The sequence below is a fragment of the Didymella exigua genome, assembly GCF_010094145.1.
Source record: "Didymella exigua CBS 183.55 unplaced genomic scaffold M421scaffold_21, whole genome shotgun sequence".
Lineage (NCBI taxonomy): Eukaryota > Fungi > Ascomycota > Dothideomycetes > Pleosporales > Didymellaceae > Didymella > Didymella exigua.
Genome location: NW_022984795.1, coordinates 89773 through 115387, shown reverse-complemented (window position 1 = coordinate 115387; position 25615 = coordinate 89773). Strand labels below are relative to the sequence as shown.

The following is a 25615-nucleotide window of genomic DNA, read 5'->3' as shown; positions in this document are numbered from 1 at the left end:
GCCAATAACAATCTACGTGTCGCTCAGAATCTTGAAGCCCCCCTTCCCCCACTCATTTTGCACAAATTTCTCGGAGACTACATCCGTGAATCTCGGCATGCCGTAGAGTGGCACGCCCTTGCGAGGCCCTCAGTCTTGATAGTGGAGCCAGCTTACACCCTACCCTCAATTCTCCGCTTGTCGACATGCCTTCAAGCATCCAGCTCAAGCTGGTGGAGTAAGTGCGCAAATGCAGAGGACTGCAAGCATCAGCAAAGGGACGACATGAACTACTGCATCGTGCCGCCTATGGTCCAACATTGTGCCCCATCGACAGATGCACGTGCGTTCCTAGACGTACAACACCAAAAGTAGCCGTACATGTCTATCTCTAGCCAGACTTCGCATGTTTGGGTGGGTCCAGTGGTTCCTTCCTCTCAAGGCTCGCCTCACCACTGCCAGTATACAAGTATCTTTAGCTGCTCAAGGACCAAACCATGCCTCCACCATCCCACACCAAGCTGTTAGGCAACCAAGATATCTCGCCTACGGAGATCAACGCTACCGTTATGCACACCATACAGCAAACGCGGCCTGTCCCAGCCCGCGAATAGATGATCGTTAGTAGTTACGCTGCACAACCACCAGGCAGCACGACGCCTTTCAAGCTGCACCCAAGACTTGCCTATGCAGTCCCTTGCCCCATCGCTTTCCCCTGTTCGTCACTGCGGACGGCAACAGTCGTCTCGATTGGATATTGCGCAACGCTCTGACTCCACATTCTGCCCGTTACGGGGTATGTAGGATGCAACTGCGTGCATGACGGCATGTAACAAGCTCAACAGCACTCAAAGACAGCATAATACGATCCTGTTATAGGTATTGGCAACGAGGTTGTTGGTACAAACCCCTCTTCTTTTCTCATTGTGTTATTGCCTCTCTGTCTTTCTGATGTTTTCATCTCCAGCTCTTATCAAGTCCGACCAGCTACCAGCCTATCAGATGTGGTGTGCAATGCTGCATTGTATCCGTATCTGGACAGGCTCAATAATGCTGAGACATATCTAGTGCGATAAACATAGCAACGCAGTACGCGTACTGTGAAGGAGCATTCCGGCGCAAAGGCACGTTGGTCCGTTGATGCATTGCACAGTACGGAGGTTCTTGCTGAATTCTGTCCTTGACGGTGCTTCTGCGGCCTGCCCCACCGTTCGGCAACTGCGCACCGGCAGCGCCCTGTTGCGTGAGCCGCGAATTGCAAACCTTGGGGCGTCCCGCTCAGCTCGGTGCAAGCGCACTATTCACACCTCCAAACTCCAGCATCAGAAATTGAATGCCGCTATCCGCTCCCTATCGATATCCTCTTCCGATCTTGCTGTTCCGTTTCCCTCATCTGGCTGTACAGCCACCCGAAATTTATTCAGGACACGTCCTCCACAATGCACATTTACGCGCTTGTAAACAACGTATTGCGCCTCTTAACGGCACGTCAACAGTCGAGAACCTGACCCACGATCGTAGCGCGGTTAGGCGGCATTTTCAGTCGATTCTGTCGCGTCAAGTTCCAATTTGCCAAGTGCACCTTGCCTATTGACGGATACGGATCCGGAGCCCGTTGGTGGCATCGTGAGGACTTCGCGGCCGCGGTTTGTGGATTTCGTGTTTCGGGCCATCGGACTGTGGGATCTGGCCTGGGTTGAGGCTCGAAATTTGCGTGGGCCCAAGTACAAGCTAGCGGCGGGCCCCGACAGCACCTCTACGGCATCGAGGTTGATGTCAACGATGTGTCCTTAAAATGATGTCCACCGTGCCGTCTGAATGGTGGCGCCGTGGCGATGCAACATTCGGCAACCTTATTCCCAGCCGAGTGATTGCGCGGGATTCAGTCGCCGCGGCCCTATAGCGGCAAATGCAGGGAAACCTCAACCTTGCAAACCCACAATTATGTGTCTGGAGAACGAGGGTTTTAAGGCAAACGGATGCAGTGGTGCATCTGTTCCCCAAGGTAGAGTACATAGGCGCGGAAGGACGCGGGACATAACTGCAGGGTGAGTTTGAAAGTGGACTTCGGATGCCGTTGAGGCAATGGCAGCTAACGCCTTCAGTACCCGTTGAGTGAGCCTCATCAGCACGAACAGCATGCTTGGCTTAGACAACTGTCTTATCGTCGATCCTCGTGTCGGTGCCACGCCATTCTTGAGACTGTCTTGGAACGTATTGGAGCGCAGGATTGGACGAAGAAAGAAGTAACTCGTGCGATGAGCTGACGGCGCCTCGATACGAATGCCGTGCAAGGCAAGACTTCCGCGGGTATCACAAAGACGGAAAACCCCCCGCAGTGAGTGTCACCTGGGTGGGGGGAACATTCGGAGATTTGTTTGGCGTCCGCCAAAAGTCGATCCGTTCCGTTGCTAATCATGTTGCATACACATGCGTACGGAAAAGCTTTTATCAGGCTCACCGAGGGTTTCTAAGCCTTTCAGCCTTTTAACCTTGGGTGTCTCACATGACTTCAGGCATTGTTTCATACAGTACTGTCACCCGGTACTGTGAGGTTGACGCTATCGAGTAAGCCATACTGATTGCACATTATGCCTGTCCACTTCGAAATGCACGACTTCAGCTGGCGCTTCTGCTTGACCCAACAAGTGCTACTGGGTCTCGAGACACCCGACTGGCCGAATTTAATCTTTCAGCATGATAGTCATATTGATCGTTCCAACATACTTCAAGCTCCATAGAAACTTCACGGCTGACGAGGTCGTCCGTACCATCCCACGCCGTATATCTTTCGTCATAGGCGCGAACCTCAAAGACTTTGACTTCGGCAGTGTGGAGTAATTGAGGTACTGCAGGTCCCAAGATGAGTAGACAGAGCCTGAGCCGCAGAGATAAATTTCAATCCGTAAAACCAGCCTGCTGTTCGTGGCTGTTGGACCAGTATTTACATGCCTCGACATACATGGTTTGATGTTCGATCTTGAACAGGAAGACAGAGAGATCATGGGAGTTGCACTTTGTACTCTCGGCTTCGCACATGGAAGGTCAAAGGTAGGGCCTTTGACATGTTTATCTAAACAATGGCAAAGCAAAGACAGCAGATGTAGATGTACAACATGAACCAATAGCCACCAACTGAATGGATATATGGCAGTCTTCGTGGAGACGGTAGAAAAGATCTGCTCTCACTCGAACTTCGAAAAGATGCATTGGAGTCAGGCCTAGAGTGTGCCCATAGTCGCGTTTGAAGCCGCGCACTGCACATGGCAAGAAGTGTGCCTTTCGAGACGCACAAAGGAGCATGTACATCTTTCCATTCGCTTTTTGTTATGAGGTAAGAAGAGAAGAGCATTGATTCGTTCCAAGAGGCCACTGAACATAACCGTATAGGGATAGTGAGTAATTTGGATGTGGTTTCATGTGGGAGTAATTGCGCAGTCACGTCTACCAAATTGAGTTTGTTTTCTTTAAAGGGGTAGCTTATCGATCCAGAGTCGTGGTGGACATGCTGGCCAACGTACATAATCTTTGCCACACACGTGGTACTATCTACACACCGGTACATGCTTATTCGTCGCCCCACAAACATCGCAACGGTGTGTTGCGCCTCAAAAGACCTTTTAAAAGACTACCAGTATATTAGAACCAAGATGAGCTCTAGAAGACGTGCTTTTTCCGAGTTGCCATTTAGACTTGTGTGGAAAAGGCACCGCACGCGCCCCAAAAGTGTTGTGACGTCGATATCAGGGAACAGATGCGTGTAAAGGATCTGTTACACTTGGCAACTGAGACGCCTTGATGACACAATTCTATCGAAGCAGCCAGTCATCCCAAAAATGTTCGTAGGGTCTACGATCAAGGTGTGCGAGTTGCTTTCGAATGATTTTTCAAACGTGGCAGACATTTAGACCACTGCGGGCATGAGTCGTAAGAGTCGAACTTTCAGATTCGGCAGTGTTTCCAAGGCCACAGGCCATGACGAAGTCGTTGAGTTCGTCGGCACTCTTCTAGTGCGGCTTTGTATTCTCTGCTGGACATGACAAGGTGCTGATGGACTTTTGGAGCACTTGAAGTCGCAACTTTGTCTTCTAGTTGATTGGTTTGGTAATTGGATAGTTGAAGTAAAGGGCTTTGAAGAAGAATACAAATCCGCATAGAGGAGCCTCAAGTACACATGCCGAGCAGCAGCCACCCAGCGGAGCTCTGCTGCCCGGCAGACACAGGTCGGTAGTTGTCCAATTCTTGAGATGTCCCAGAAACAAATAATACCGCCAGATATTTTATGTGAATGTCGTAGAGGTCCGCTTTAATATAATGCATCCCCTCAGGCTTCTGAATATCATATGGTCGCCTCTACTGTCGCATGACACAGCGCATGAGCGGAAGTTTGACGATGAATGCCCGTTAAAGTTCGTTCACCTCCTCATACTGTATCTCTATTCTTGGTGTCGCTGTGGGAATTTGAGTGTAGGTAGTCGAGTGTTTTATGGTCGTGCGTGCCCTGCCAGCCATAAGATCTGTCGTGTGCATGGGCTTCTTTGCCCAGAAGTCGTCCTCATTGTTGAAGATCTTCTGATGTGCGTGTGGCATGGCGCTGACTAGGACCAGTATGGCCAGCAGGGTGGATATAGTGGATATTCTCATGTTGGACATGGTGTTGTTGGGGTCGAGGATGACATCGGCTCGATGTGCCTGGGAAAGCTCGCGTTTCAAAGAGCTGTGGTGATATGCGAAGCTTCCCACCCAAAAACGTGAAATATTGTGGAAATCCTAGTATTGAGGTCGGGTTTCCAGTAGTATCGAAGCACTCCGAGGAAGATGCAGATGTCAATGTTGAATGAACGAAGGACAATGGGTTTGAAGGAAGAGGGAGACGACGAGACATCAAGTGAGATTACCGGCTATCTACCTTGCTTGATACTGGTCACATCATGAAACATGGTTCAATCGGAAAGCTACCGTACGAAGTGAGGGGGGTAAAGCACGTTGGGTACCGCTTTCTGTCATTGGCTCACTAGTTCAAATGATCGATACGCCGCTCACTCTAGTGCCGAGGTGCCTGTCCACCAACGCGTCTTCCTGCAACTGCACGCGATACTTTTTTGTACGAACTCAACTACAGTTCTGATCGCGGGCACAATGCTGTCGCTACCACTGATTGCTCCGCGGGCGGTGTGTATACCCTGATCCAAAGCCTTCAGCATCAGAACAAACTTTCTGAAGCTATGATATCACACAATGCTTATGCTCCGAACACATACAACTGTAAATTACTTACGACTGCAACAGGACGCCAGCCTCTGGCCGTCGCACCGCGACACCAATCCCTTCCCCTCAGATGAGCCCTCCACCTCCACTCCCAACGCCCCAGCACATCAACACGCGCAACAGCGGCGCCCCACACACCAAACATCGGCCCTCCTCGCAACTCTCACTCAAGATGAGAATACACTCGAGCAGCGCAAGGCTAACGTGCAGCGCTTTGGCGCCGGCTGGATTCGCCCACCTGGTGTCGCCAAAACACTGCAAGCGATCACAGACGAAGAGATGGAGAAAGCGGAGCAGGAAGCCATGTCGCGCCGCGAGCAGGTTATGATGGATCTTGCTGCGGCGCAACAGGAGGCTGCCAATGCAGAAGAGAGACAAGAGCGTGAGGAAATGGAAGGCGACGGCGAGATGGGGGAAGAGCGGGATCTAGACGACGATGTACCCGAAGCAGAAGCAAGTGCTAGCGAGCTATCCGCGAGCGATGTCTCAAGTGACGAGGAAGGAAGTGTGTCCGACACTGAGGATGGCGCGCGAGAACAGGAAAGCATACCGTTCAACGAAGACTCATTCATCGAAGGAAGCATGGTCGAGGCAGAAGTCAGCGCCATGCTGGAGCAAGAAGAGGCAGAGATGGCAGGCGTGCTGCAGGATGAGCGAGACCTCGACGACGACATACCCGAGGCGGGGAGCTATGAGCACACCGACTCTGAAATGGAGGACTCGAGCGACGACGATGCGGCAAGCCGACCGCCAGGCATGAGCTCTGTAAGGACAACACGCTCGATGAGGCGCTCCTCCGGCTTCCAAAGTGTGCGGCGCAGCACTGGTCGACGCAGCACTGGGCGGCGTAGCTCGGGCCTTCCAGTTACAGCAGCACCAAGCGTCAGTCAGAACTCGAGGAGCATCAACTTCAACCAGAGCATTGGCCGTGGCATCGATCTCAGTGCAAGTATCGGTAACGGGCGCAGCAGCTTTGGCATCGACGGGAGTAGCTCCATCCTTGAAGGCAGCTCGTTTCTCAGGAGCTCACCAGCTGCGCAGAGGACGAACCTCAGAGACCAGTTCCTTAGGGCTGCTAGAGGCAGCCGCAGAGGCTGGCAAGAACGCACAGAGTGACGTGCAACGATTGACGAAATTATGAATGCATTGTAGAACTACCGGAAGCATGTAGTACCCAGGAGCCATCCAATATACCCAGCCTCCTACCCCATACCTAGAAAGAAATATAGAAAGACTACCGAGCATAGAGAGCTGCACCGTTCGATGGAACAATTTTTATGATGCGGAAATTCCGTAGACCTTTGCAGTCCTCACGCATCTCATGGAGCCGCAAAATACCTGCGAATCCACACTGACTACCTTTCGCAATTTGAAGGACCCTGAGCTCACTCCATCAGTCGCGGAAGTCTATAACAGCCACTTGTGTTCTGTGTCTGCATACTAAGCCTATGCGTCCTCAACAAGTTTGTGACGCGCTCGGAGCACACTATGCCAAGGCGAAGGACTGGGGCTATATTCGTTAACCCATCATTGGTATGGGCATCCCGAGAGGGAACAGATAGTGCAGCGGCTCCCCCTTGCCTCGGTGGATCTGCCCTCTCTGCCGGCGAAGTAGAGGGGGAAGGAGAGGCTGTACTCGGGCTCCATTCCTCTTGAGCAGCAGTGTTGGGCCTGAATCTATCACCAAAGCGAAGCGCCTCCCCGAAAACATCCTTTGCATCTTCAACGTCCCATGGAGAGACGATCTCAATCAAGGGACCCAGTGCCGAAAATTTGGGGTGGCGTCCCCGAGTCGTTATATGTTTGGTCGGTGAGGTGGGATCGGAGTCGTATACCGATACATCTTCGCCGGTGGAGGCACACCAGGAGAATGTTGAACATGTGTGAGTAGATGTTGCAGGGCTTGGGGTGCAGGCAAGCCTTCCTATGTCGGCGCTGCAAATAGTCGATGTACTTTCAGCAGGGCTGACGCGAGAGGTTGACTCCCTGTCGCAGGGGATTGTGAAGATGGCACCGGGGAAGGCGCTGGCATACTTATAGGTGAACATTATGGATGCTTGAATGTGGGTTTGGGTTCGGAGGTGTTTTGTTCTGTGTCTATGTGAATGTGATCTGTGCGATGAAGTGGAAGAACATGAACGGAAAACTTCTTTGAGATACTTCTTGAGCATAAAATTCATCAGTTCTGAGTTGCGAACCAGTTTTGATCATGAAGCTGCTGTAATATTAGTAGTGTTTTTGATGGCCGGTCAGCGGAATTGCGGGTCAAAGATGTGCGAACCAAAAACACCGGAGATACTGCGTGTTGTATTACAGTGGTTGAACGCTTTGGATTACTGCGTACCTCCGCTCCAGGGTCTACTGGGTAAGTCCTGTGTCGAGATCAAAATGTAGCATGATGCGTCGAGCGCATACTCAATGCAGCGGTCATTGCGAGTTTAACTTTGAATTTCCTGATGGTCGTATCCCGGGTAATATGTACAAAACTAGTGGGTAGCAAAAATGTTCCTTGTCCTGAGATGGACGGGTGTGTCGCCCTTGGGCGCATCTGGAATGGTCTTCTCGAGCGACTGCTACTATCAGCAAAAGAGATCCACCAACTCTGACAGATATGTACTCACCAGCTTGTCAAAAACGCACTTGTTCAACCTGCGCTCCTCCGATCTGCAGTTCCAGAGCTGCTGGTTGTGGTTCTCAAGACACTGCCAGTGGGTGCGGAACTGGTCGAGGCACTCCTTGTTGATGTCGCTGATGCTGCAAATCGTCAGCATTTTGCCCGGTGCGCTGAAAGTTGGACTTTTTTACACGCTCGCCGCACACCTGGTGACTTTGCGGCCCTCCTTCATGCACTCCAGCTCTCCCCGGCCGTTGGCCTCGGTCTTGCACATCATGTAGTCATCGTTGTAGGCCTTGCATCGCGCACCGATAAAGAACGAGGCACTGAGAAGGGGCGCAGAACTGGCACCGAGCTCCTTGACCTTGGGAATGTCGTCGGGCAGAGGGGTGGTGTCGATGAGGGCTTGCTGGTTGAAGCTGCGTAGTATTAGTACCAGAACTCGGCCATATATCCGCGAAGAGAAGTATACCGGGGCTGACGCGACGACATGGTGGGTGTGAGGTGCCAATTGCGGGCGACTTGGTCCCAAAGTGATCTGAGGTTGGAGCTGGTCGTCACTGCACTTTCCGGAGGTCGCAGACCTTGGCGCGACGCCGCACGCTGATTGGGTGCTGTTTTGAAGCTTTCGACAATCGACAAAGCAGTCGGCGCCCCAAACACAACACCCCATTGCGGTCTCGCATCACCGCGACGCAGTCCGCATACCCCGACGCCACTTTCACTGCCGACATGCAGATCGATTGAACTTCACTCACCATCAACACGACGACCACCTTTTCCTCGCTACTCGGCACACTTTTGCAGCGCATACGCACGTAAACAACGTCAAACGCGCATTCTTGGATTCATTCGCGAGCATGTCTTTCAGCTTTGGAAACACTGGAGGAGAGAAGAAGACGGGGACACTGTTCGGAAGTACAACTGCACCAGCTGGAGGACTCTTCGGCGGCTCGCTGCAACAACCACAGCAGTCAAACGCTGCAGCACCCAGCTTGTTCGGCAACAGCACAGCTGCCCCTGCGACTGGCGGTCTTTTTGGATCAACTCAACAGCAGCCGCAGCAGCAGAATGCTGGATCCAGCTTGTTCGGTGGGGCGCTTGGACAGAACCAGCAACAGCAGCAACAACCCCAAGCACAGACTTCCAGTCTTTGGGGGCAGATGGGACAGGCGCAACCGCAGCAGCAGCAACAACAACAACAACCACAACAGCAGCAGCAGCAATTCAGCAATAGCCTATTTGGATCTTCACTGCAACCTGCGCCAGGATTGAACCCTGTTCAGGCGCAGAGCCTCCAGCAGACGCGTGATGGTCTCCCTCAGCTGCGACAGTCCACAGCCCAACATTATGCTGGCGCCTCGATGAGCGGCCACCGTATGCCAATTGATCAAAGATTTGATACCAAGCTAATTGAATACAGGCGAGAAGTCTGTGCAGCAACAGATTCAAGTGCTGAACGGCAAATGGGACCCTGAGAATCCGGATTGCGTCTTCACGCACTATTTCTACAACTCGGTCAAGCCGGAAGAAGCGCCTTTCTACGGTCCCCAGCCTGGAGAGGATGAGAGGAAGTGGGAAGAAGCCCTGTCGAAGAAGCCTGCCCCTGGTGCCATCCCTGTATTGGCACGTGGATTTGAGCAGGTAGCAGAGCGCATACGCCAGCAGCAGATGGCTGTTACAGCACTTCGAACGCGTCTCCACGAGATCAATAATGCCCTTTCAGTGCTCAAGGACACCCACGAACTGAACGTTGCATCGCGCATTACCGAGGCGAAGCGAAAGCATGTTGTATTCACGCAACGGACACTTGCTCTTGCGACAAAGGTGCAGATCCTGAGGAACAGAGGATATGTCATGGATACACAAGAAGAGGACTTAAGGAAGAAGCTCGTCGAGCTCGAGAAAAAGACCTTCGACCCTGTGCTCGGCGGTCGACAGGAAGAGATCTGGGCGCGCATGTCAGGCGTGCGTGAGAGAGCGCGGATATTGCAAGAGGAGACAGAGAAGCTGGGCAAGAATATCGATAGCCAGCAGAAGGGCGAGCTACTCTCAGAGGAAGATCAGAAGGCGCTGGAGAAGGTACATTTACTGCATACTTTTATCAACACATTTGTACTAATACCATATACAGCTCCTGAAAGACTACGACAGACAGCTTGAGCACCTCAAGAAGTGGGTCGACGATACCAAGCAAGAGTACGACGAGTACGAGAAGGTTCAAGAGCAGAAGCCAGCGCGGCGATGAACATAGAGCATTGGCATGTATGATTTGAAAAGCATTTATCGATCGATTCGTTGGCGAAAAGTTTGGCTTTGCAGAATACCACATTGTGGCTCGACGAGCCTGCAGCATGAAGTTTAATGCCACTGCTTGCTCTATCTCCTTCTTGATGTTGATGTGGCTGCCTCCAGAGCCGAAGGATCTCGGGTGATGTTCCTCATCAATACACACTCAGTGCCCTCCGCCATGTTGTACAGGCGCTCACATCCAAGCGCTATATGTTACAGATCGTATGAACGCCGCCGAATGATTAAACACGTCGCAAGAAAGTTCGTTTCGATGGTCGCAATCGTTTAGATGAGCTTGTAGACGTAGTCGACGAGGAAAGGCGCTGTCATCTCGTTAGTGCTTCTGCATCTCACAAGCTTAGGCACAAAGCTCAGGTCCAATAACTTACACAAGTACAGAACAACAGCTGAAGCAGCTGTCCACTTGATGTCTGTCATGGTCTGCGCTTCAGCGTGCTCGAGCTCCTGCTTAGAAGGCTGGGGTGGTGCTGCGCCTTGTCAGTGAATGCTAATCACCAGGATATACGAAACTAACCTCCAAACATCTTGTGTATGTGTGTAAAAGTGACAGATATTGGTCCGGATGGGTTCGTGCTGTGGTTGTACGGATGTCGAAGATGACGTTCACTCGCAAAGTTTCAATGCAGCATGTCGGCATGCGCCCAATGTTTTGCCGACCAGAACACGTGCAGGCGCGTTGCTTACTGCTCACTGCGTCTTTGACGTGTATATTGCATGTCTCATCTCAAAGTCTTACAAAGCGCGCATGCAATGCATCACGTTCATTTGATTATTTCGTACGCGCTTGCCATGCGCCATTACGTGGCTGATAAGCAGCCAAGTCTGAGGAAAGCGAAGTCATTTCCTCACCTCGGAAGATACATGCACCCCTGAACTCTTGGGCGACACTCGTGATTTCTCACACCAAATCACCGAACGCTTTTGATGACAGCGGGCTAAATTTTGTGTACACAAGGCGTCCTCGCCACAAGGCTGGGCATCCGCAAGGGTTATCCTGGGGCTCTCCACAGTTGCCTTGCCTCATCGTTGTTGCACACGGTCACAGCAATACTGCAGCCCCCAGCACCTGATCAAGTCAGCCACCAGCGAAGGCGTGCAGCCCCTGCAACAATGTTTTGCAAAAGCGAAAGGAACCCAAGCCACGACCCCAAACTTGCAGCTGGCGGAATTGCTGTGATTGGACATACGCTTGTTCCGATCACGTCCCTGCTCGATCGTCCACGGTCGATGATCTATTTACAGGGCTGTAGATCTCCTGACTTTTATCTATTAAACATGTGCTCCCGTGTCTTGGGTGGGTTCTACAACTTTTCAAGCTCGCCCACAGTCACTCTTTTAACCGTTGTTGTCTTTAGTTTGACAAAATGATGCTCAAGGTTGTTGTCTTGGGTCTTTCAACCTGCGCGTCAGCGCTTCACGCTCGCTCCTACGGTGCTAGTATTTCTCAAAATGACGATGCGTCTTCAGAGATTGCGTATGCATCCCTACCATATTCTTCGCCCTTAGGCTTGAGGACCTCATCGAGCGTTCCGATCACCACCTATGTGCCTCAGCCTACGAACAAGAGTCCAACTGGTGCACCGCATTCTACTGAAGCGAACGGCACGAGTACTTCCTCAGCGCCGCTGTCAACTGGAATGTCCGGATCGTGTGCTCCTTACTGGCTCGAGAACATCAAGCACCAAGGCGTTGCATCCTTCAATCCCAACCCGAGCAACTACACGGTGTTCAGGAACGTGAAGGACTTCGGCGCTCGAGGCGATGGACTTACGGATGATACCGCAGCTATTCAGAGAGCTGTCACGCAGGGCAGTCGATGCGGGCCCAGTGCTTGCGAGTCTTCGACCAACACCCCGGCAATTGTTTACTTCCCTGAAGGCACATATCTGATCTCTTCGAGTATTATCGATTACTACTACACACAGGTATGGTGCTCTTGGCTTTAGCAGCATTGCTTTATTAATTCCCGCAGATCATTGGCAACCCTAACTGTCTCCCTACTCTGCTAGCCACACCCAATTTCACGGGTCTCGGTCTGATTGATGGCAGCCCATACCTGGGCACTGGCACCCGTCCCGGACGGACTGGCTTCGGACCGACCAACACGTTCTTTCGCCAGATCCGTAATCTCGTTCTGGACATGACTAATATCCCGGCCAATGTCTCAGCAACTGGCATACACTGGCCCACTGCACAGACGACCAGCCTCCAGAACATCGTCTTCAAGATGAACGCAGCTAATGGTACTCAGCACCAGGGTCTGTTCATTGAAGAGGGCTCTGGAGGCTTCATGACCGATCTCATCTTCGAAGGCGGTAACTACGGCTTCAATGTTGGCAATCAGCAGTTCACTACTCGCAACTTGACCTTCAACAACGTTGTCACGGCCATCAATCAGCTTTGGGATTGGGGCTGGACATACTCTGGTGTAAAAATCAACAACTGTCAGGTCGGATTCAACGTCTCTGCTGGAGGTCCATCAGCTGTCAATGTTGGGTCCATTACCCTCTTTGACAGCGAGATCACCAACACACTGATTGGCATCGTCACTGCCAGGACTGACAACTCTGAGCCTACTACTGCTGGAAGCCTGTATCTGGAAAACGTCAAGCTTAACAATGTCGGCGTGGCTGTCGCTGGGCCAAACTCGACCTACCTCCAAGGTTCTACTGGTTCAATGACTATTGCCGCATGGGCTGACGGTCACCGGTACCTGCCCATGGGTCCTATCGAAGCTCGAGGACCCACTGAGCCCAGTAAGAGACCGGCTGAGTTGCTCGATGCTGCCGGAAACTTCTACACGCGTTCGAAGCCTCAGTATGGTTCTGTTGCACTTTCTTCATTCCTCAGCGCTCGTGACCTCGGTGCTGCTGGTGACGGCGTCACTGACGATACTGCTGCTATGAACGCTGCTTTGTTGCAGGCCAAGGCCGAGGGTAAGATTCTCTTCGTAGATGCTGGTTTCTACAAGGTCACAGGTACGATCTACATCCCTCCGGGCGCCAAAATTGTCGGTGAAGCCCTCGCGTCTGTCATCCTTTCGGCTGGCGAGTATTTCAATGACATCAACAACCCCAAGCCTGTGGTCCAGGTTGCAAAGCCCGGCGAGCAAGGCTCGATCGAGTGGTCAGACTTCTTCGTAAGCACACAAGGCCAACAAAAGGGAGCCATCCTCATTGAATACAACCTGGGCTCCTACGAGGCTACTCCCGCCGGTCTGTGGGATGTCCACACGCGTGTCGGTGGCTTCGCCGGCTCCGATCTCCAGACCGAGCAGTGCGTGAAGACACCCGACACCAGGATCACATCCGCGAATTTAGTCCAGGAGTGCATTGCCGCATACATGTCCATCCATATCACCAAGTTCGCCGCTGGCCTGTACATGGAAAACAACTGGCTCTGGGTCGCAGACCACGATCTCGACGACGCCAGCAACAGCAACACTCAGATCACCATCTACGCCGGCCGCGGCCTGCACATTGAAAGCCAGCATGGTACCATTTGGCTGTAAGCACTCTCTTCTCCCGCGCACACCTTATGCAACCAGCTAATACGAGAATAGATGGGGCACAGCCGTTGAGCACCACGTGCTCTACGAATATCAATTCATCGACACGCGCAACGTCTTCATGGGCCAGATCCAGACCGAGACGGCGTACTACCAGCCCAATCCCGACGCCACCATTCCGTTCCCGCCGAACCCTGCCCTCAACGACCCCGTGTTTGCGCCTTTTGTCAACGGCACAGGGAACAGCACCGCAAGCACGGCATCGGGATGGGGTCTACGAATCGTGCGTAGCAACAATATTCTCGGGTATGGCGTGGGCTTGTACAGTTTCTTCGACAACTACAGCACTGCGTGCTCGGCGGTTGGCGCTGGAGCTGTCTGCCAGACCAGAATCTTCAGCGTCGAAGGCGACAGGTTGAGTTACGACATCGGTATTTATAACCTCAATACTGTCGGTGCTACCAACATGATCACCAGAGACGGAGTGGATCTGGCGAGCAATGTCGATAACAACAGCACGTTTGTGGATACCATCAATATGTTTAGGATTGATGCGTACGGGAGCCCGAGTCAGTCGCACAGCGAGTAGCATGCTTCAGGAACGTGTCATAATGCACACGGCTCGGATGAAGGGCTTCTTTGATTGCATACTCGCTCTCCGATGCCTGGTTGCATGCGAGTCCTTACTCGTTTGGTCTTCCAAGGCAAATGTGCCATCGCGTGTTCCACTCTACACGCACTCCGATCACGTTTACATAGCGATCTGCTTACGCAGACGTCCTCGTCGGCCTTGCCGTTGTGGATGATGTTCCTGCGTCGGTCTTTTACCCACCCAACATGGACTTTGTCGTATCGGTCGGAGAACGATGCATGTCTGGAGGCGCGCGATAGCAAAGGGGATGAACAAGACGATATCTGAAGTCCCAAGAGCGCACAACAAGTACATATGAAATGAGTATGCGAAAGATTCGATTCCGCTCTTCTGCAGGTAGACTTGAACGATCGACGCTCCCGTGCCAGACCTTACCCTCGACACATTCGGACGGCTTCCGCTCATTGCACGTGCGAAGCTTGTGGTGGCGCTCTACGCAGCGGCCCAGCGATCTCGCCCCATCCGAGGCGTACGGGCGCCGACGTGCGCGACCCGATGGGGATATTATAAGTCGGCCGCAGACACGACGACAGCAGCCAGAGAGCGATGCGAACGGTGCGTCTGCGCCCCGAACCGCCAGGCATTATCTTGGCACTACTCCTGTGCACGCCAGCGGTGTGCAGCGCAATGCGGCTGGTGCAATGCCCGTAGTGATCGCAGTTGCCGAAGAGCTCTAGCAGCTCTGCGTCGAATCTGCTTGCTTTTGAGGGCGAGTGCTGAAACTCGAACTCGGCCCACGGCCCTGCGAGAATATGCCGGACGTCCTCGATCGGCGCTGCTGTCGGAAATCGAAGCGCGCGGGTCACGAACGTGATGGAGCAGGGACATAGAGGCTTGGGGTGCGCGGACAGCACCGAGTAAGACAGGCAACAGATGGACATGCCATAGTCCACTAGGAAGGTGGGAGGATGTGTGCTGCATAGAGAAAGGAGTGAGAAGACACGATCGCGAGGGTCAGCACATGCCTTGTCGGAGAATCGATCCAGTAAGGCAATGAGGTCGATGGATTCCAGACCGCTGGAGGCTGCGAGATGGAAGCCATGGGAATGAGGGTTGTGCTTCTTGATGATTGGCAACGCAGCTGCATAGGGCCCTTTGAAGATGTAGTCTTGAAAGGCTTGGAGGAATTCCAAGGCCATGGGTATCCCGTCCAGCCAGACTGTAGTGTGGCGCGCAAGAAACATCTCCTGCATCACCCATGCACGAGTTCAGTACGGATTTCGGTAGATCAGGTCCACGAGAAGCAGCTCGTGCTGTTTCCATCTCGTCACAGCACCCCGTCCTTGGTTTCTTGAGGCCAAAGCCTCTACCTTCCATTCTTCGAGAGTGTCGGCGAGAAGGGAGCGATAAGTTACTGTATCAGTACCGATGGCATGAACATGGCCTGTGGGAATTTTCCCAAGCCATATCTGCACAGAAAGCGCATTCGAGTAGATTCCCCCCATCTGTGCGACTTGGTGGTTCCTCTCTTCCGGATTAGACTGGTCGATGCACAATGCATCTACCCAGAAAGGGATTTCAGCTTCTGACTCGTCCGGGGGTTGATTTGTTTTCCTCGCAAACTTTTTACGAGCCATGCAGAGGAAGTGAAACAGGTTCTCCCGTACCAAGAATGCCCTGCCGTTCAGGAGGATCATAGCTCCACTCCTATTCTTGTCGCCCAGCTCACACTCAGAAGAGACATGGTAATCCCATACGTACGACAGACACACATATCGCGCATCTGTTGTGGCATGGGACAAAGTGCATTGGGTAAGGCCGTCCGGCGAGGAGACTGGACTGATGCGCACTAAGCGAATCGAAGGGCCGCTATGATCAAGCGGCGCATACCTGAAGAGAGTTTTCGAATTCGCAATGTACGCTTTGGTTGTCAAAGGTAGAGAGATCGACCCGCCAATGGCAGGTACAGACTCTTCTGCAGAAGCACTGGAAGTAGAAACAGAAGGTAGAGAAGTAGGTGTCACTGTCATCTGAAACGTGCTCGAGGGTTGTTGCTGACCATCATTTCTGATGAGCATTCGACGCCCGTCAATTTTGGCTGTTGCGGACTGTGGTGGAGTAGAACCGGAATATAAAACTGCGTTAATGTTGGGGAGTGGACGCCGTACTGGGGTACAGTGACCTCTTGCGCCTGGAGCCGACTTGGTGCTGCGTTCTCTTGATGGTGAACCCCTGTCTGAGCGTTGTCGCCATGAGAGCGCTGAATAATCGATCGTAAGGCTTTTGAGATCTTCTTCCTCGTCTTTACTTTTGACATCTTGATATGGCCTGCTGTGTTAATTTGACCTATGCTTAGCCGAACGTGGACTGAGTCTCTCTACGCAGAGAAAGGCAAGAGAAGGATGCAGGTATGTGTCGGTTGTGCGAGAATGGGAGTTGAACGCTGCATCAGGCTGAAGGGCGGCTGTGCATAGAACAATGACCAGTAAGATCAAAGCGCTTGCATGCAAAGCAAAGAGTGCCGACCAGAGCACACAAACTTCTTATAGCCATCCGAGTGCTCAATGAGGGACAAAAGTCCTTGATGCCACGGCCGAGTACCGCCATGTCTGAATATATCATATCCGGTACCCCATGCCGAAACGCCCTCGCATCGAAACGCGTATGCTCGCAACTCGAGGCTCCAGCAGGCCGAGGATATAGTGGCTTCCGCAGCCACTGAAAATACGGGACAGAGAATATACACCCTTGGCCCATCAGTAAGGCCTTGAAAAGCAGGACGCTTGTGGGTACGCAGTAGCTGAGGAGGCGGGGGCTGTGTCCAAAAGCAGGGCGGAGATACCCTTTGGTTTTGACTCAGCCTGCCTGCGGGACGATGGTATGGACAAGGACGACGAGAGGATTGTGCTCGGCGTTGAGGAGTTAGGATTTTCCAAGCAGGGCTGTACACATTGGAAGGTGGTTTCCACGGGTACCTGTTACCCAATCGGGCTAATTAGTTTGTTTACCTCCACAGACGCCTTCTGACGCCTGATAAGTAACAACGAACAGCCTTACACTCGACTTTCTACTTTCAATAGTACAGACACCTGACAAGTGATGTGGCTGCATTACATAGCTTGAAGCGCTGATTGGCCAGGTATGTGATGTGCAGAGTGACTCGTGTTTGACGAGCTATTCAAAGGCAACTGTACACGGCGACAGCAAAGATAAAGGCGCCGCCAGAACGCAAACAACCAGAGTGTTTCTGAAGAGTGTATCTATGATGGTGTGTATAGTGTTGTAAGAGGCGGGAAGAAGGTGACAGGGAAGGACATGGGTTGGGTACACGGTGGATCCAAGACCTCCCAGCAGAAATCCACGAGGAAGGTGTGTCTCGCGGCTCTCTAGCTGCCACTCAATCCAGCATTCAGTCAGACCTGGCGACGCTCACATGACTCTCCTCGGATCAAGACTCTTCAAGTCCGCACTTCCAACCTTACCCTCCCACACAAGCTCACTCAAACACTTCGCCGTGCCTGGCGCATTCTGAATCCCCCAGCACGTATGCCCAGCACCCATGAGCAGCCCCTTCACACCCGTCTCGCCGATGAGCGGGCCCTGCCCGCGTGATACATTCGGCAGGTAGCACGCCTGTCGCGCCGTGACTTCACCATCCCGCAACTCCTCGCTCACGGTAGACACGTGGTCGATGATATCCTGGCAGCGGCTGTCGTCGACCTGAACCAGGTCCGAGGACGCGGGGAGACGGACGAGCTGGTCGCCTTCGCCGCAGGCGTAGACCTCTTGGTTGGGGCGGGCGTAGATCTCCGGCGTGACGGTTTCGCCGCGCTTCGAAGCCGGCAAGCGTGGGAGCTCGATGGATGTGAACAGCGCGTACGCTGACACGGGTCTCGTCGGCTTTATCGTGACGCTGTGTGCGCGCATGGCGGAGATCGGGGCCGCGGGCCAGATGCTCTGCGTCCATGGTCCGGCGGTGATGAGCACGGTGTGCGCGTGCAGTGTCTTCTCCGCGCCGCCGTGCTTGGGTGTGTAGCGCACGCCCGTCACGGCACTGCTATCCTTCTCAATGTGCGTGGCGGTGCCGTACACGATGCGGGCGCCGCTCTGCTCGGCCAGCGCCGCCATGCTCGTCGTGAACTGGTACGGATGGACCTGCGCGGTCTCGCCCGGGGAGCCCATGGCCTCGTAGCTCTGCACCGCGTCTGCGGCGATCCAGTCCAGATCCGGCGGCACGCCCGCTGCTCTGAGCAGGCTGAGTGCTTTCGCATCCCGCTTCTGCAAACTCTTCGACTGCTCACTGCGCCCACTCACGCCATCCTCGCCCGCCTTTTTCAGCACACCGTACATGTCGATCTGCCCACAGTGCACAGCACGGTACCCCCAGCGCTCCGCGCCGCCATGCTGGTCCGCGAGTTCTTTGTGCAGACGAAACGACAACGGGACGATGCATGATGGGTACGCCCACAGAGCAAGCAGACCGCCTGCTTTCCCCGACGCGCCGCCGGCGATCTCAGTCGCCTCCAGCAGCGTGATGCTGTCTCGTTCCCTGTCGAAGCTGGCGTGCTGCGAGAGGTAGTATGCTGTTGTTGCGCCGATGATGCCGCCGCCTGCCGCGGTCAGCTGTGTTGCTGTGCTGGAGCCTTCACGTGATCGGAGATTGTACCGACGATGACAATGTCGCGTTTCTGAGTTTCGGCTGCCATGATGGGAGAGAGTCGAGGTGTGGTGTGGCTCGAAGCAGGGATTTTGCGTGTTGTTGATGCGAGCGCGAGTGTGGCACGACTTGGTGTTGAAGACGGATTTCGGTGGAGCGATAACCCGCTGCTACGTCATAGGTGGCGGTAACGTGCAGAGAGATGACAGAGCAGCGGACGGGTTGGGGATCGAGATAGACATTACTACGCTGGCACTGGCACGGTACCACAGTGTTGACGGTCCAAGAAGATGTCAGGAGAAAAGAGGGTGCCGGAGCTTAGAAATCACCGCCCATGTCGCCCATGTCACCACCGTCGTCGCCCATGTCCCCTCCATCGTCGCCGTAGTTGTTCTCCACATATGTGTCCCCGTGGTCGCCCGAATCGCCCATCGCGCTCCCAAGCATCGCGCCACCAAGCAGACCCGCACCAGCGCCCATGGCAATGCCACCAGCGCCCATGCCGCCGCCTCCAGGACGACGGCCCGCAGGCATCGCGTACCCAGGACGTCCGTACGCGCCCTGCGAAGCGTACATGCTCTGCCCTCCGTACGCAGGCTGTCCGTATCCCTGCGGCTGGTGCGACGAGCCGTGACTCCCTCCCCCGACCTTGCCCATGAGCTTGCCCAGAATGCCGCCTTTGCTCTTCCCGCGGCTCTGGTCATCGTACTGCTGCTGCTGCTGCTGCTGCTGCGGCTGGTACGACTGTTCCTGGCTGTAGCCCCCCGGCGCAGGATACCCTCCCGAGTGCGCTGCGCCTGCGACGCTGGGCCCCGAGGCGCCGTACCCGCCCTGCGGCTGTCCGTAGTAGTCGTTGCTGGCGCCGCGGTTTGCGTCGCCGGAGCTGCGGCCCGCGCGCGTCTGCTCTTCCTCCTGCAGTTTGCGTGCGAGCTTCTCGTCTTCGCTGATGCCGGGCTGCTGGCTGCCGTACGGGTTGTTGCTGCTGAAGGTCGACTTCTCGCTTGTGCCGGTCGGGTGGGAGGAGGCGACGCCGCCGTAGCTCGGGGGTGCGCCCGATGGCGGTGCTTCGCCGGGCGGGTAGACGGGCTCGGTGGGCTTCTCCCATGACGACTGCTTGGTGTAGAGGTTCACGAAGAACCATTCGTGGTATTGGTCGTTCCACACGGCTTTCCAGCCCTCAGGAACCTTTGGTGGCGGCGGGCCCTGCGTTTCGTGTAAGCTTGATTGCATCGCTGAGAGCTTCCCGCATCAACTTCAGTACGTACTGGTGGAGGCGCGAAGTCTGCCATGCTGTTGTGTGTGTTGTATGTGTTGTGTGTGTTGTATGTGTTGTATGTGTTGTATGTGTTGTGTGTGTTGTGTGTGTTGTGTGTGTTGTGTGTGTTGTGTGTGTTGTGTGTGTTGTGTGTGTTGTATGTGTTGTATGTTGTGTGTTGCTTAGAGGTGGTAGCTCAACCAGGACTGAACGTAGTGAGCTTTGCAGTATGGACAATGAAAACAAGGTGAGGATAGCGAGCTTCAGGCTTATGCGCAGGAGCATGCGCGTCATAGTGCCGACATCATCGCGCCCCACAGGGAAGTGGCAGTGCGGGGCAAACGGCACGTGGAGCTGCGAACGCCTGCCCTGGAACGCTCGGCTTCTGCGAGCGCCACAGACGGATTGGAGGCGCAGCATGCATGCGTGGACATGGCCTGGACAAAGGAAAGTAATATTGATTACTGCGAAGTATGTGCAAGGAAATTTCGAGTCCACTGGCAGTCCAGTCGCCACACATGCATGCCTCCATGCGAGAACGACAGACGAGAACAACGCGCAAGGGTATGGGCAAGCCATGCTGAAACATGTACTCATACAACAAATCAATCCAAACATACTGTCTGTCGCGCTAAATTATGTTTCATGTCGGGTGTGCTGTGTCATCATCTACTGCCCAGAGACCAAGTAGTCCGTGGCCTGTCCAAGATTAGCCAAGGTCGTAACGCAAGAGTCGTTTGGCGCGCCTACCTTGTTGATGTCATAGTCGAACTTCTCCAGAGCGTCCAGGGCCTTGTCGCGGTTGTAGCCCATGGCCGTCAGCTTCTTCAGGATAGGGTCGTCGTGCTCAGTGCCGCTGCTGATTGCGCGACCCAGCTGAGGCATCTGGGGCGACGAAGGAGAAAGGTGTCCCTGCTTTGAGGATGAGGCACCAGCGTCTTCGCTGTCGAGCGTGTCAAACACAGACTTGCTGAAGTCAGTGGACGCTTGCTGCGAGTGCGCAGGCTGGTCGTGCTGCGAAGACTCGAGGTTGGAGAAGATGGCATCCCAGTCCTGGGTCGAAGAAGAGGGTTGCGGGGCCTGGGGCTGTCCGAAGCTCTGTGACAAGTGCTCAAAGTCGCTGAAGCTGTCGTCGCCACGCGGCTTGCCGGTAGGTGTCTGCTGCGAAGCCATTGTGTTTGACTTGGATGCCGCAGGCGAGTCGAAGACAGGGTTGAACTCATCAAGCTCATCACGCTGGTGCGAGGAGAACATGAAATCATCGTCAATCTTGTCGTCCTCCTTGGCGTCGGTCAAGTCATCAAACCCAGCATCGAAGTCGTCGTTGAAAGCCGACCTCTGAAGCTGGGGCTGGTTTGCAGCCTGGATGTGGTCGCTGTTGCCGTGAGAGACGGCAGAGTGGTAAGCGTCGGAAGGAACAGTAGATGACGGGGTGTCGTTCGGTGGTGGCGACGTCGTCGTTGGCTTCGACGAAGGACCACCAAACAGCGCCGCGCCGTGGCCACCAGCCGGGCTGAACGACTTCCCGGGCGATTGCGAGGTAGTTGGAGAGCTGGGGACCTCGCGAGAGGGCAGTAGGCCACCAAACTCAGGAGGGAACTGATTCGACCCACTACGCTGGCCGACGGTCGATTCGTACGCTGGCGGTGACTTTTGTGCATCCGCAGAAGGCAGACCACCGATGTTTGAGTCGAGACGAGTAGTTGGGGGCGGTGGTGACCTGTAGAGCTCGTCTGTCGACGCGGTGCCCGGGCGCTGCTGCTGTGCCTGCTGCGCCTGCTGCGCCTGTTGACCAGTGCTCTTGCGCTTCTGCTGAGGAGATGCCGCAGTGAAGTTGTCGTCGAAGCCCTGCTCGGCATCGCTGTCGCTCTCGTCGTCGTGGGTCAGGTCCTCGATGGGCGGGAACTCCTTGTTGAACTTGTTCGAGCTGTCGGGAGCGCCATTGGCACCTGGCGCGGTGTTCTGACGGCTGGCACCGAACCCAGCAAAGGCAGAGTCAAAGTCGACCTTGCCACCAGGGCGAGAGCTCTCGCTTGTGGTGCTGCCAAAGGGATCAGCACGGTTGGTGTTCTTGCTCTGGTTGCTGAAGCTGCTGCCTCCGGTAGGTTCCTGCTGAAGAGGTGTGGCACGCTCGCTGGGGAACGCTCCAGGAATGTCTTGAACCGCAGCGGAAGGGGCGCCAAAGCTGGAGAAAGTATCCTGGCGCTGAGGCTCGGCTCTTGTGGATCGCTGAGTATCGCTGGTCACGCTGGCCACAGGCGAAGCTGTAGAGAAGGTACGGTCGAAAGAGAATGGCTGCGCAGGGTTAAAGCCACCCGTCTCGGTACGGTTCGTCTCACTACGCTCCAAGCCGGCTTTCTCGGGCTGCGGAGTGCCAGCGGGCGAAGCCTGTGATACAGTGGGTGTGTCCTGACCGGGTGCACCGGGGCCACCGTACCTGCTAGCAGGTGCCGACACCTTGACAGAAGAGCTGAACGACTCCGATCGGGGAACGTCCTGCCTGAGAGGCAGGAATGACGACGTGAACTGGCGCGACTCGGGAGCAGCGGGAGGCTCTACGCCACGGGGCGACTCCTGGTAAGACGAGAGGGGCGGCGAGGTGGAGGGAGTGGGGACGTCCGGGCCCTCAGAAGAGCGTACAGACTGTCCAGAGGGAGCAGAGAAGTTTGGCACGTTGCTCTGGCCCTCTGAGCGGAACGATACGGGCGGCGGGGTGTTTTGCGCAGGAGTAAAGGCTCCAAAGACGCTGTCAAAGTCCTTGTGCGGTCCCTGAGCAAACCCAGAGGGAGACATGGCGTTGTCCGAGGTTGGCCCAGGCGACCTTCGGAAGAAGGGGTTGGTGGATTGGCTAGTCACCGACGCAGCAGGACTGGCGGCGGCGGCGGCTGGCGTCGACTGCTGTGGCGGGCTGCGAGCAGCCTCCTGAGCAGCCCTGGTCAGATCGTTCATTTCGCTCTTGATCTTGTCGCGCTCGCCCTCGTTGGTGGCCAGCTGCTTCTTGTTGATTGAGACCATGCCCTTCTGCTGGCGTGCATCTGTCCTCATCTTCTCAAGCTGCGGGCGCAGCTGGGCAATCTCACCGTTCAGCTGACGGATGCGCTCCTTCAGGTTGGCGTTTTCAAGCTGATCAGCCTCGAGAGCGGACCCGACCTGGCGGTATTGCGTCTGAAGGTCCTGGTACGTTCCCTCGAGCATAGCAATGTCTGTCTGCAGTTTGCGCGTCTCGTTACGCGAAGCCGCAAGACGGTCTTCAAGAGCCTTGGCAGCCTTGACCTCCTGCTCGTAGGTGGTCTTGAACTGCGACAGGCGAGCCTCGAGCTCTCGGCGCTGGTTGGTCACGCTGGCAAGATCGCTCTGAGTCGCTTCCTTCTTGTTCTGGACCTCCTGCATCTGGTTCCGCAATGTGGTCATCTGGTTCGACATGTTGGCCAACTCGGTCGAGTCCTGGGTAAGCTGCTTGTTCATCTCCGGGTCGCTTTCGCCCAAAAGGTCATCCATAGCCGAGGGCAGGCTCCGTTGTTGCGACGAGTTGGACTGGCCGGTGGATTGTGTGGTGAGGGTCTGGCCGAAGGAAGAAGTAGGCAGAAAGGGCTTGAAGGTGGATGCAGGATTGCGCGGCTGGGGCTGGAACGGGCCAGGAGATGTAGGCGACACAGCACTGCTCGAGAACGGATCGCTGTCGCCGAATGGCTTGCCGAGCGCAGCAGGAGCACCTGTGCCAACAGGCCGCTGCGGCGATGCGGGCGTCGGATCAGAAAAGGCATCCAAGCCAAACAGATCGTCCGCGGCTGACTTGGACTGTGGTGGAAGGGGCGCAATGGCGGGAGCCTGCTGGTTTGCGCGGTTTCGCAGACTCGGCGGAATGAGATTCGAGGGCAGGGTCTGGGGCAATGGGTCGCCCTTTCGCTGCTGTCGGATCAAGAACATGGCGACGGCGAATTCGTCCTTGGAGAGCTGCCCCTCCGAGTTGATGTCGGCAAGATCCCAGATGCCTGCCAGAATGTCTTCTGGCAGCCCAGAGTCGCTGAAGAAGCGCACTGCCTGCTCTCCTGTGATGAAGCCGCGGCTCATAGTGTCGACTCCCTTGAACAGGTTATCGTACGAAGCCTTCTCTTGTGGGCCAATGAGCCAATCGTTGCTGATCTGCTGTGCAGGCGCAGGCGGGCCAAACGGCGGCTGCCTCAGCGGACTCGCTGTGCGTGGGACGCTCTGCTGGCCGCTGAACTGACGCGGGATCGAGGCTTGGTCAGGGCGCCCCGGAGGCGGCGGAAGACGGCCGGCTCGTCGAGACGCAGCCTCGTACAGGCCCGGGGGCAGCGTGTTTGGCAGGGCCTTCATGTTGCCTGTGCGGTACGACGCGAGCAGGTGCATGGCGATGGTGAACTCTGTGACGTTCAGGGCACCGCGCTGCTCCGTGTCGGACAGGTTCCAGATGCGGCCGAGGACCTCGTTGGGCAGCCTCGCCTTCTCGAAGATCTCCTTTGCGTTCTCGCCTGTGGTGCAGTCAGTCGTTGCCCACGTGTGCCGCGGCGGGCGACGTACCAGAGAGCACGCCGTTGACGGCGCCCGACTTCTCAAACAGGCCGGCATACTCGGCGGCCTTTGCGGGGACGAGCGGCGGGACGCGGATGGGCGGCTGGCCGCTGATCTGGGGCTGTATGGGCGCCGTCGTCGGGGGCGCGAAGCCCTGGGGCGGCGGTGGCGGCAGCGCGGCGGGCGCCGAGAGGCCCTCGAACTTGGGGAGCGGTGCAGGCCTGAAGGCCAGCTCGGGCGAGGGGTCGCGGCCGGCCTGGTAGTGGCCAATGAGTCGCAGGACCTGGCAGAAGCCGGCCATGGTCAGCAGGCCGCGGTTCTCCGTGTCTGCGATCTGCCATATCTCGCCCAGCACGGCCGGGGCCAGCTTGGTGCGCTCGAAGAACTTGACGGCAATTTCGCCCGTGATGACACCCAGCTTCTCAGCGTCGGCCTGCTGGAAGAGGTGCTGGAACACGCGCTTCTCCTCGGGCGTCAGGTTGAGGACGGGCTGGTCTGCGCGCGGTTAGCTGTCGTCTGGGGTCGCGGGGGCGTGTCGCGTGTGTGTGTGGACGCACTCAGCTCGCCGCTGCCTGCAAGGTCCGCCATGGCTGCGCAGTGTGGAGGCTGTCGGAAAGGTGGCAGGAGACGGGTGAGGTTGGCGAGGCCACTACTCCAGCAGCGCCCACCCTGACCTCACCGCGGGAACTCCCACTAGCACTCCGGCGCGTCGATGCGCTGGCTGCCCGACGTGATTGGCTGTGCGGGGGACAGCACGGCGACACGGGCGACATGGCGACATGGCGACACGGCGACACGGCAGCTGTCAGAGCTGCTGGAACGGCTGTGCGACAGCTGATCAACCTGACAATAGCTGTTATGTCTTATACCTAAAAAGCAAGCTGTGTTGGACCCTG

At 55.4% G+C, this 25615-nt stretch overlaps 12 protein-coding genes across 12 annotated transcripts; 4 read left to right on the top strand and 8 right to left on the bottom strand.

The window, feature by feature from the left end:
• Nucleotides 1–322: 322 nt before the first annotated feature.
• On the top strand, nt 323–753 carry M421DRAFT_209748 (uncharacterized protein). Its single transcript, XM_033588211.1, has one exon. It carries the CDS (start codon nt 386–388, stop codon nt 602–604), a length of 219 nt encoding a protein of 72 aa, XP_033446808.1. The 5' UTR covers nt 323–385; the 3' UTR covers nt 605–753.
• Nucleotides 754–3991: 3238 nt separating this feature from the next.
• Nucleotides 3992–4889, bottom strand: M421DRAFT_422530 (uncharacterized protein). Its single transcript, XM_033593193.1, has one exon. The coding sequence runs from the start codon at nt 4630–4632 to the stop codon at nt 4384–4386; it is 249 nt and encodes an 82-aa protein (XP_033446807.1). The 5' UTR covers nt 4633–4889; the 3' UTR covers nt 3992–4383.
• Nucleotides 4890–5069: 180 nt separating this feature from the next.
• M421DRAFT_422529 (uncharacterized protein) lies at nt 5070–6490 on the top strand. Its single transcript, XM_033593192.1, has 2 exons — nt 5070–5151; nt 5269–6490. Exons 1-2 carry the CDS (start codon nt 5119–5121, stop codon nt 6361–6363), a joined length of 1128 nt encoding a protein of 375 aa, XP_033446806.1. The 5' UTR covers nt 5070–5118; the 3' UTR covers nt 6364–6490.
• Nucleotides 6491–6632: 142 nt separating this feature from the next.
• On the bottom strand, nt 6633–7295 carry M421DRAFT_93809 (uncharacterized protein; the record flags this gene model as incomplete). Its single annotated transcript, XM_033598148.1, has 1 exon — nt 6633–7295. One exon carries the CDS (start codon nt 7293–7295, stop codon nt 6633–6635), a length of 663 nt encoding a protein of 220 aa, XP_033446805.1.
• Nucleotides 7296–7733: 438 nt separating this feature from the next.
• Nucleotides 7734–8353, bottom strand: M421DRAFT_6832 (NADH-ubiquinone oxidoreductase 20.8 kDa subunit; the record flags this gene model as incomplete). The annotated part of the gene is made up of 4 exons (XM_033596503.1): nt 7734–7817; nt 7869–8001; nt 8053–8280; nt 8334–8353. The coding sequence occupies 4 exons, from the start codon at nt 8351–8353 to the stop codon at nt 7734–7736; spliced, it is 465 nt and encodes a 154-aa protein (XP_033446804.1).
• Nucleotides 8354–8533: 180 nt separating this feature from the next.
• On the top strand, nt 8534–10266 carry M421DRAFT_422526 (nucleoporin Nup44). Its single transcript, XM_033593191.1, has 3 exons — nt 8534–9238; nt 9285–9943; nt 9996–10266. The coding sequence occupies exons 1-3, from the start codon at nt 8722–8724 to the stop codon at nt 10107–10109; spliced, it is 1290 nt and encodes a 429-aa protein (XP_033446803.1). The 5' UTR covers nt 8534–8721; the 3' UTR covers nt 10110–10266.
• A 1545-nt stretch (nt 10267–11811) lies between these two features.
• On the top strand, nt 11812–14271 carry M421DRAFT_102308 (glycoside hydrolase family 55 protein; the record flags this gene model as incomplete). The annotated part of the gene is made up of 3 exons (XM_033586757.1): nt 11812–12099; nt 12147–13681; nt 13737–14271. 3 exons carry the CDS (start codon nt 11812–11814, stop codon nt 14269–14271), a joined length of 2358 nt encoding a protein of 785 aa, XP_033446802.1.
• A 232-nt stretch (nt 14272–14503) lies between these two features.
• M421DRAFT_209597 (uncharacterized protein) lies at nt 14504–15617 on the bottom strand. The gene has a single exon (XM_033588209.1). It carries the CDS (start codon nt 15525–15527, stop codon nt 14736–14738), a length of 792 nt encoding a protein of 263 aa, XP_033446801.1. The 5' UTR covers nt 15528–15617; the 3' UTR covers nt 14504–14735.
• Nucleotides 15278–16537, bottom strand: M421DRAFT_209604 (HET-domain-containing protein). The gene has a single exon (XM_033588210.1). The coding sequence runs from the start codon at nt 16350–16352 to the stop codon at nt 15543–15545; it is 810 nt and encodes a 269-aa protein (XP_033446800.1). The 5' UTR covers nt 16353–16537; the 3' UTR covers nt 15278–15542.
• Nucleotides 16538–17703: 1166 nt separating this feature from the next.
• M421DRAFT_67242 (FAD dependent oxidoreductase) lies at nt 17704–18980 on the bottom strand (the record flags this gene model as incomplete). Its single annotated transcript, XM_033596383.1, has 2 exons — nt 17704–18884; nt 18941–18980. The coding sequence occupies 2 exons, from the start codon at nt 18978–18980 to the stop codon at nt 17704–17706; spliced, it is 1221 nt and encodes a 406-aa protein (XP_033446799.1).
• Nucleotides 18981–19114: 134 nt separating this feature from the next.
• M421DRAFT_209513 (uncharacterized protein) lies at nt 19115–20551 on the bottom strand. Its single transcript, XM_033588208.1, has 3 exons — nt 20348–20551; nt 20197–20320; nt 19115–20134 (listed from the first exon to the last, which is right to left on the bottom strand). Exons 2-3 carry the CDS (start codon nt 20218–20220, stop codon nt 19250–19252), a joined length of 909 nt encoding a protein of 302 aa, XP_033446798.1. The 5' UTR covers nt 20221–20320; nt 20348–20551; the 3' UTR covers nt 19115–19249.
• Nucleotides 20552–20855: 304 nt separating this feature from the next.
• M421DRAFT_6825 (uncharacterized protein) lies at nt 20856–25307 on the bottom strand (the record flags this gene model as incomplete). Its single annotated transcript, XM_033596494.1, has 4 exons — nt 20856–20885; nt 20937–24679; nt 24729–25214; nt 25277–25307. 4 exons carry the CDS (start codon nt 25305–25307, stop codon nt 20856–20858), a joined length of 4290 nt encoding a protein of 1429 aa, XP_033446797.1.
• Nucleotides 25308–25615: the final 308 nt, after the last annotated feature.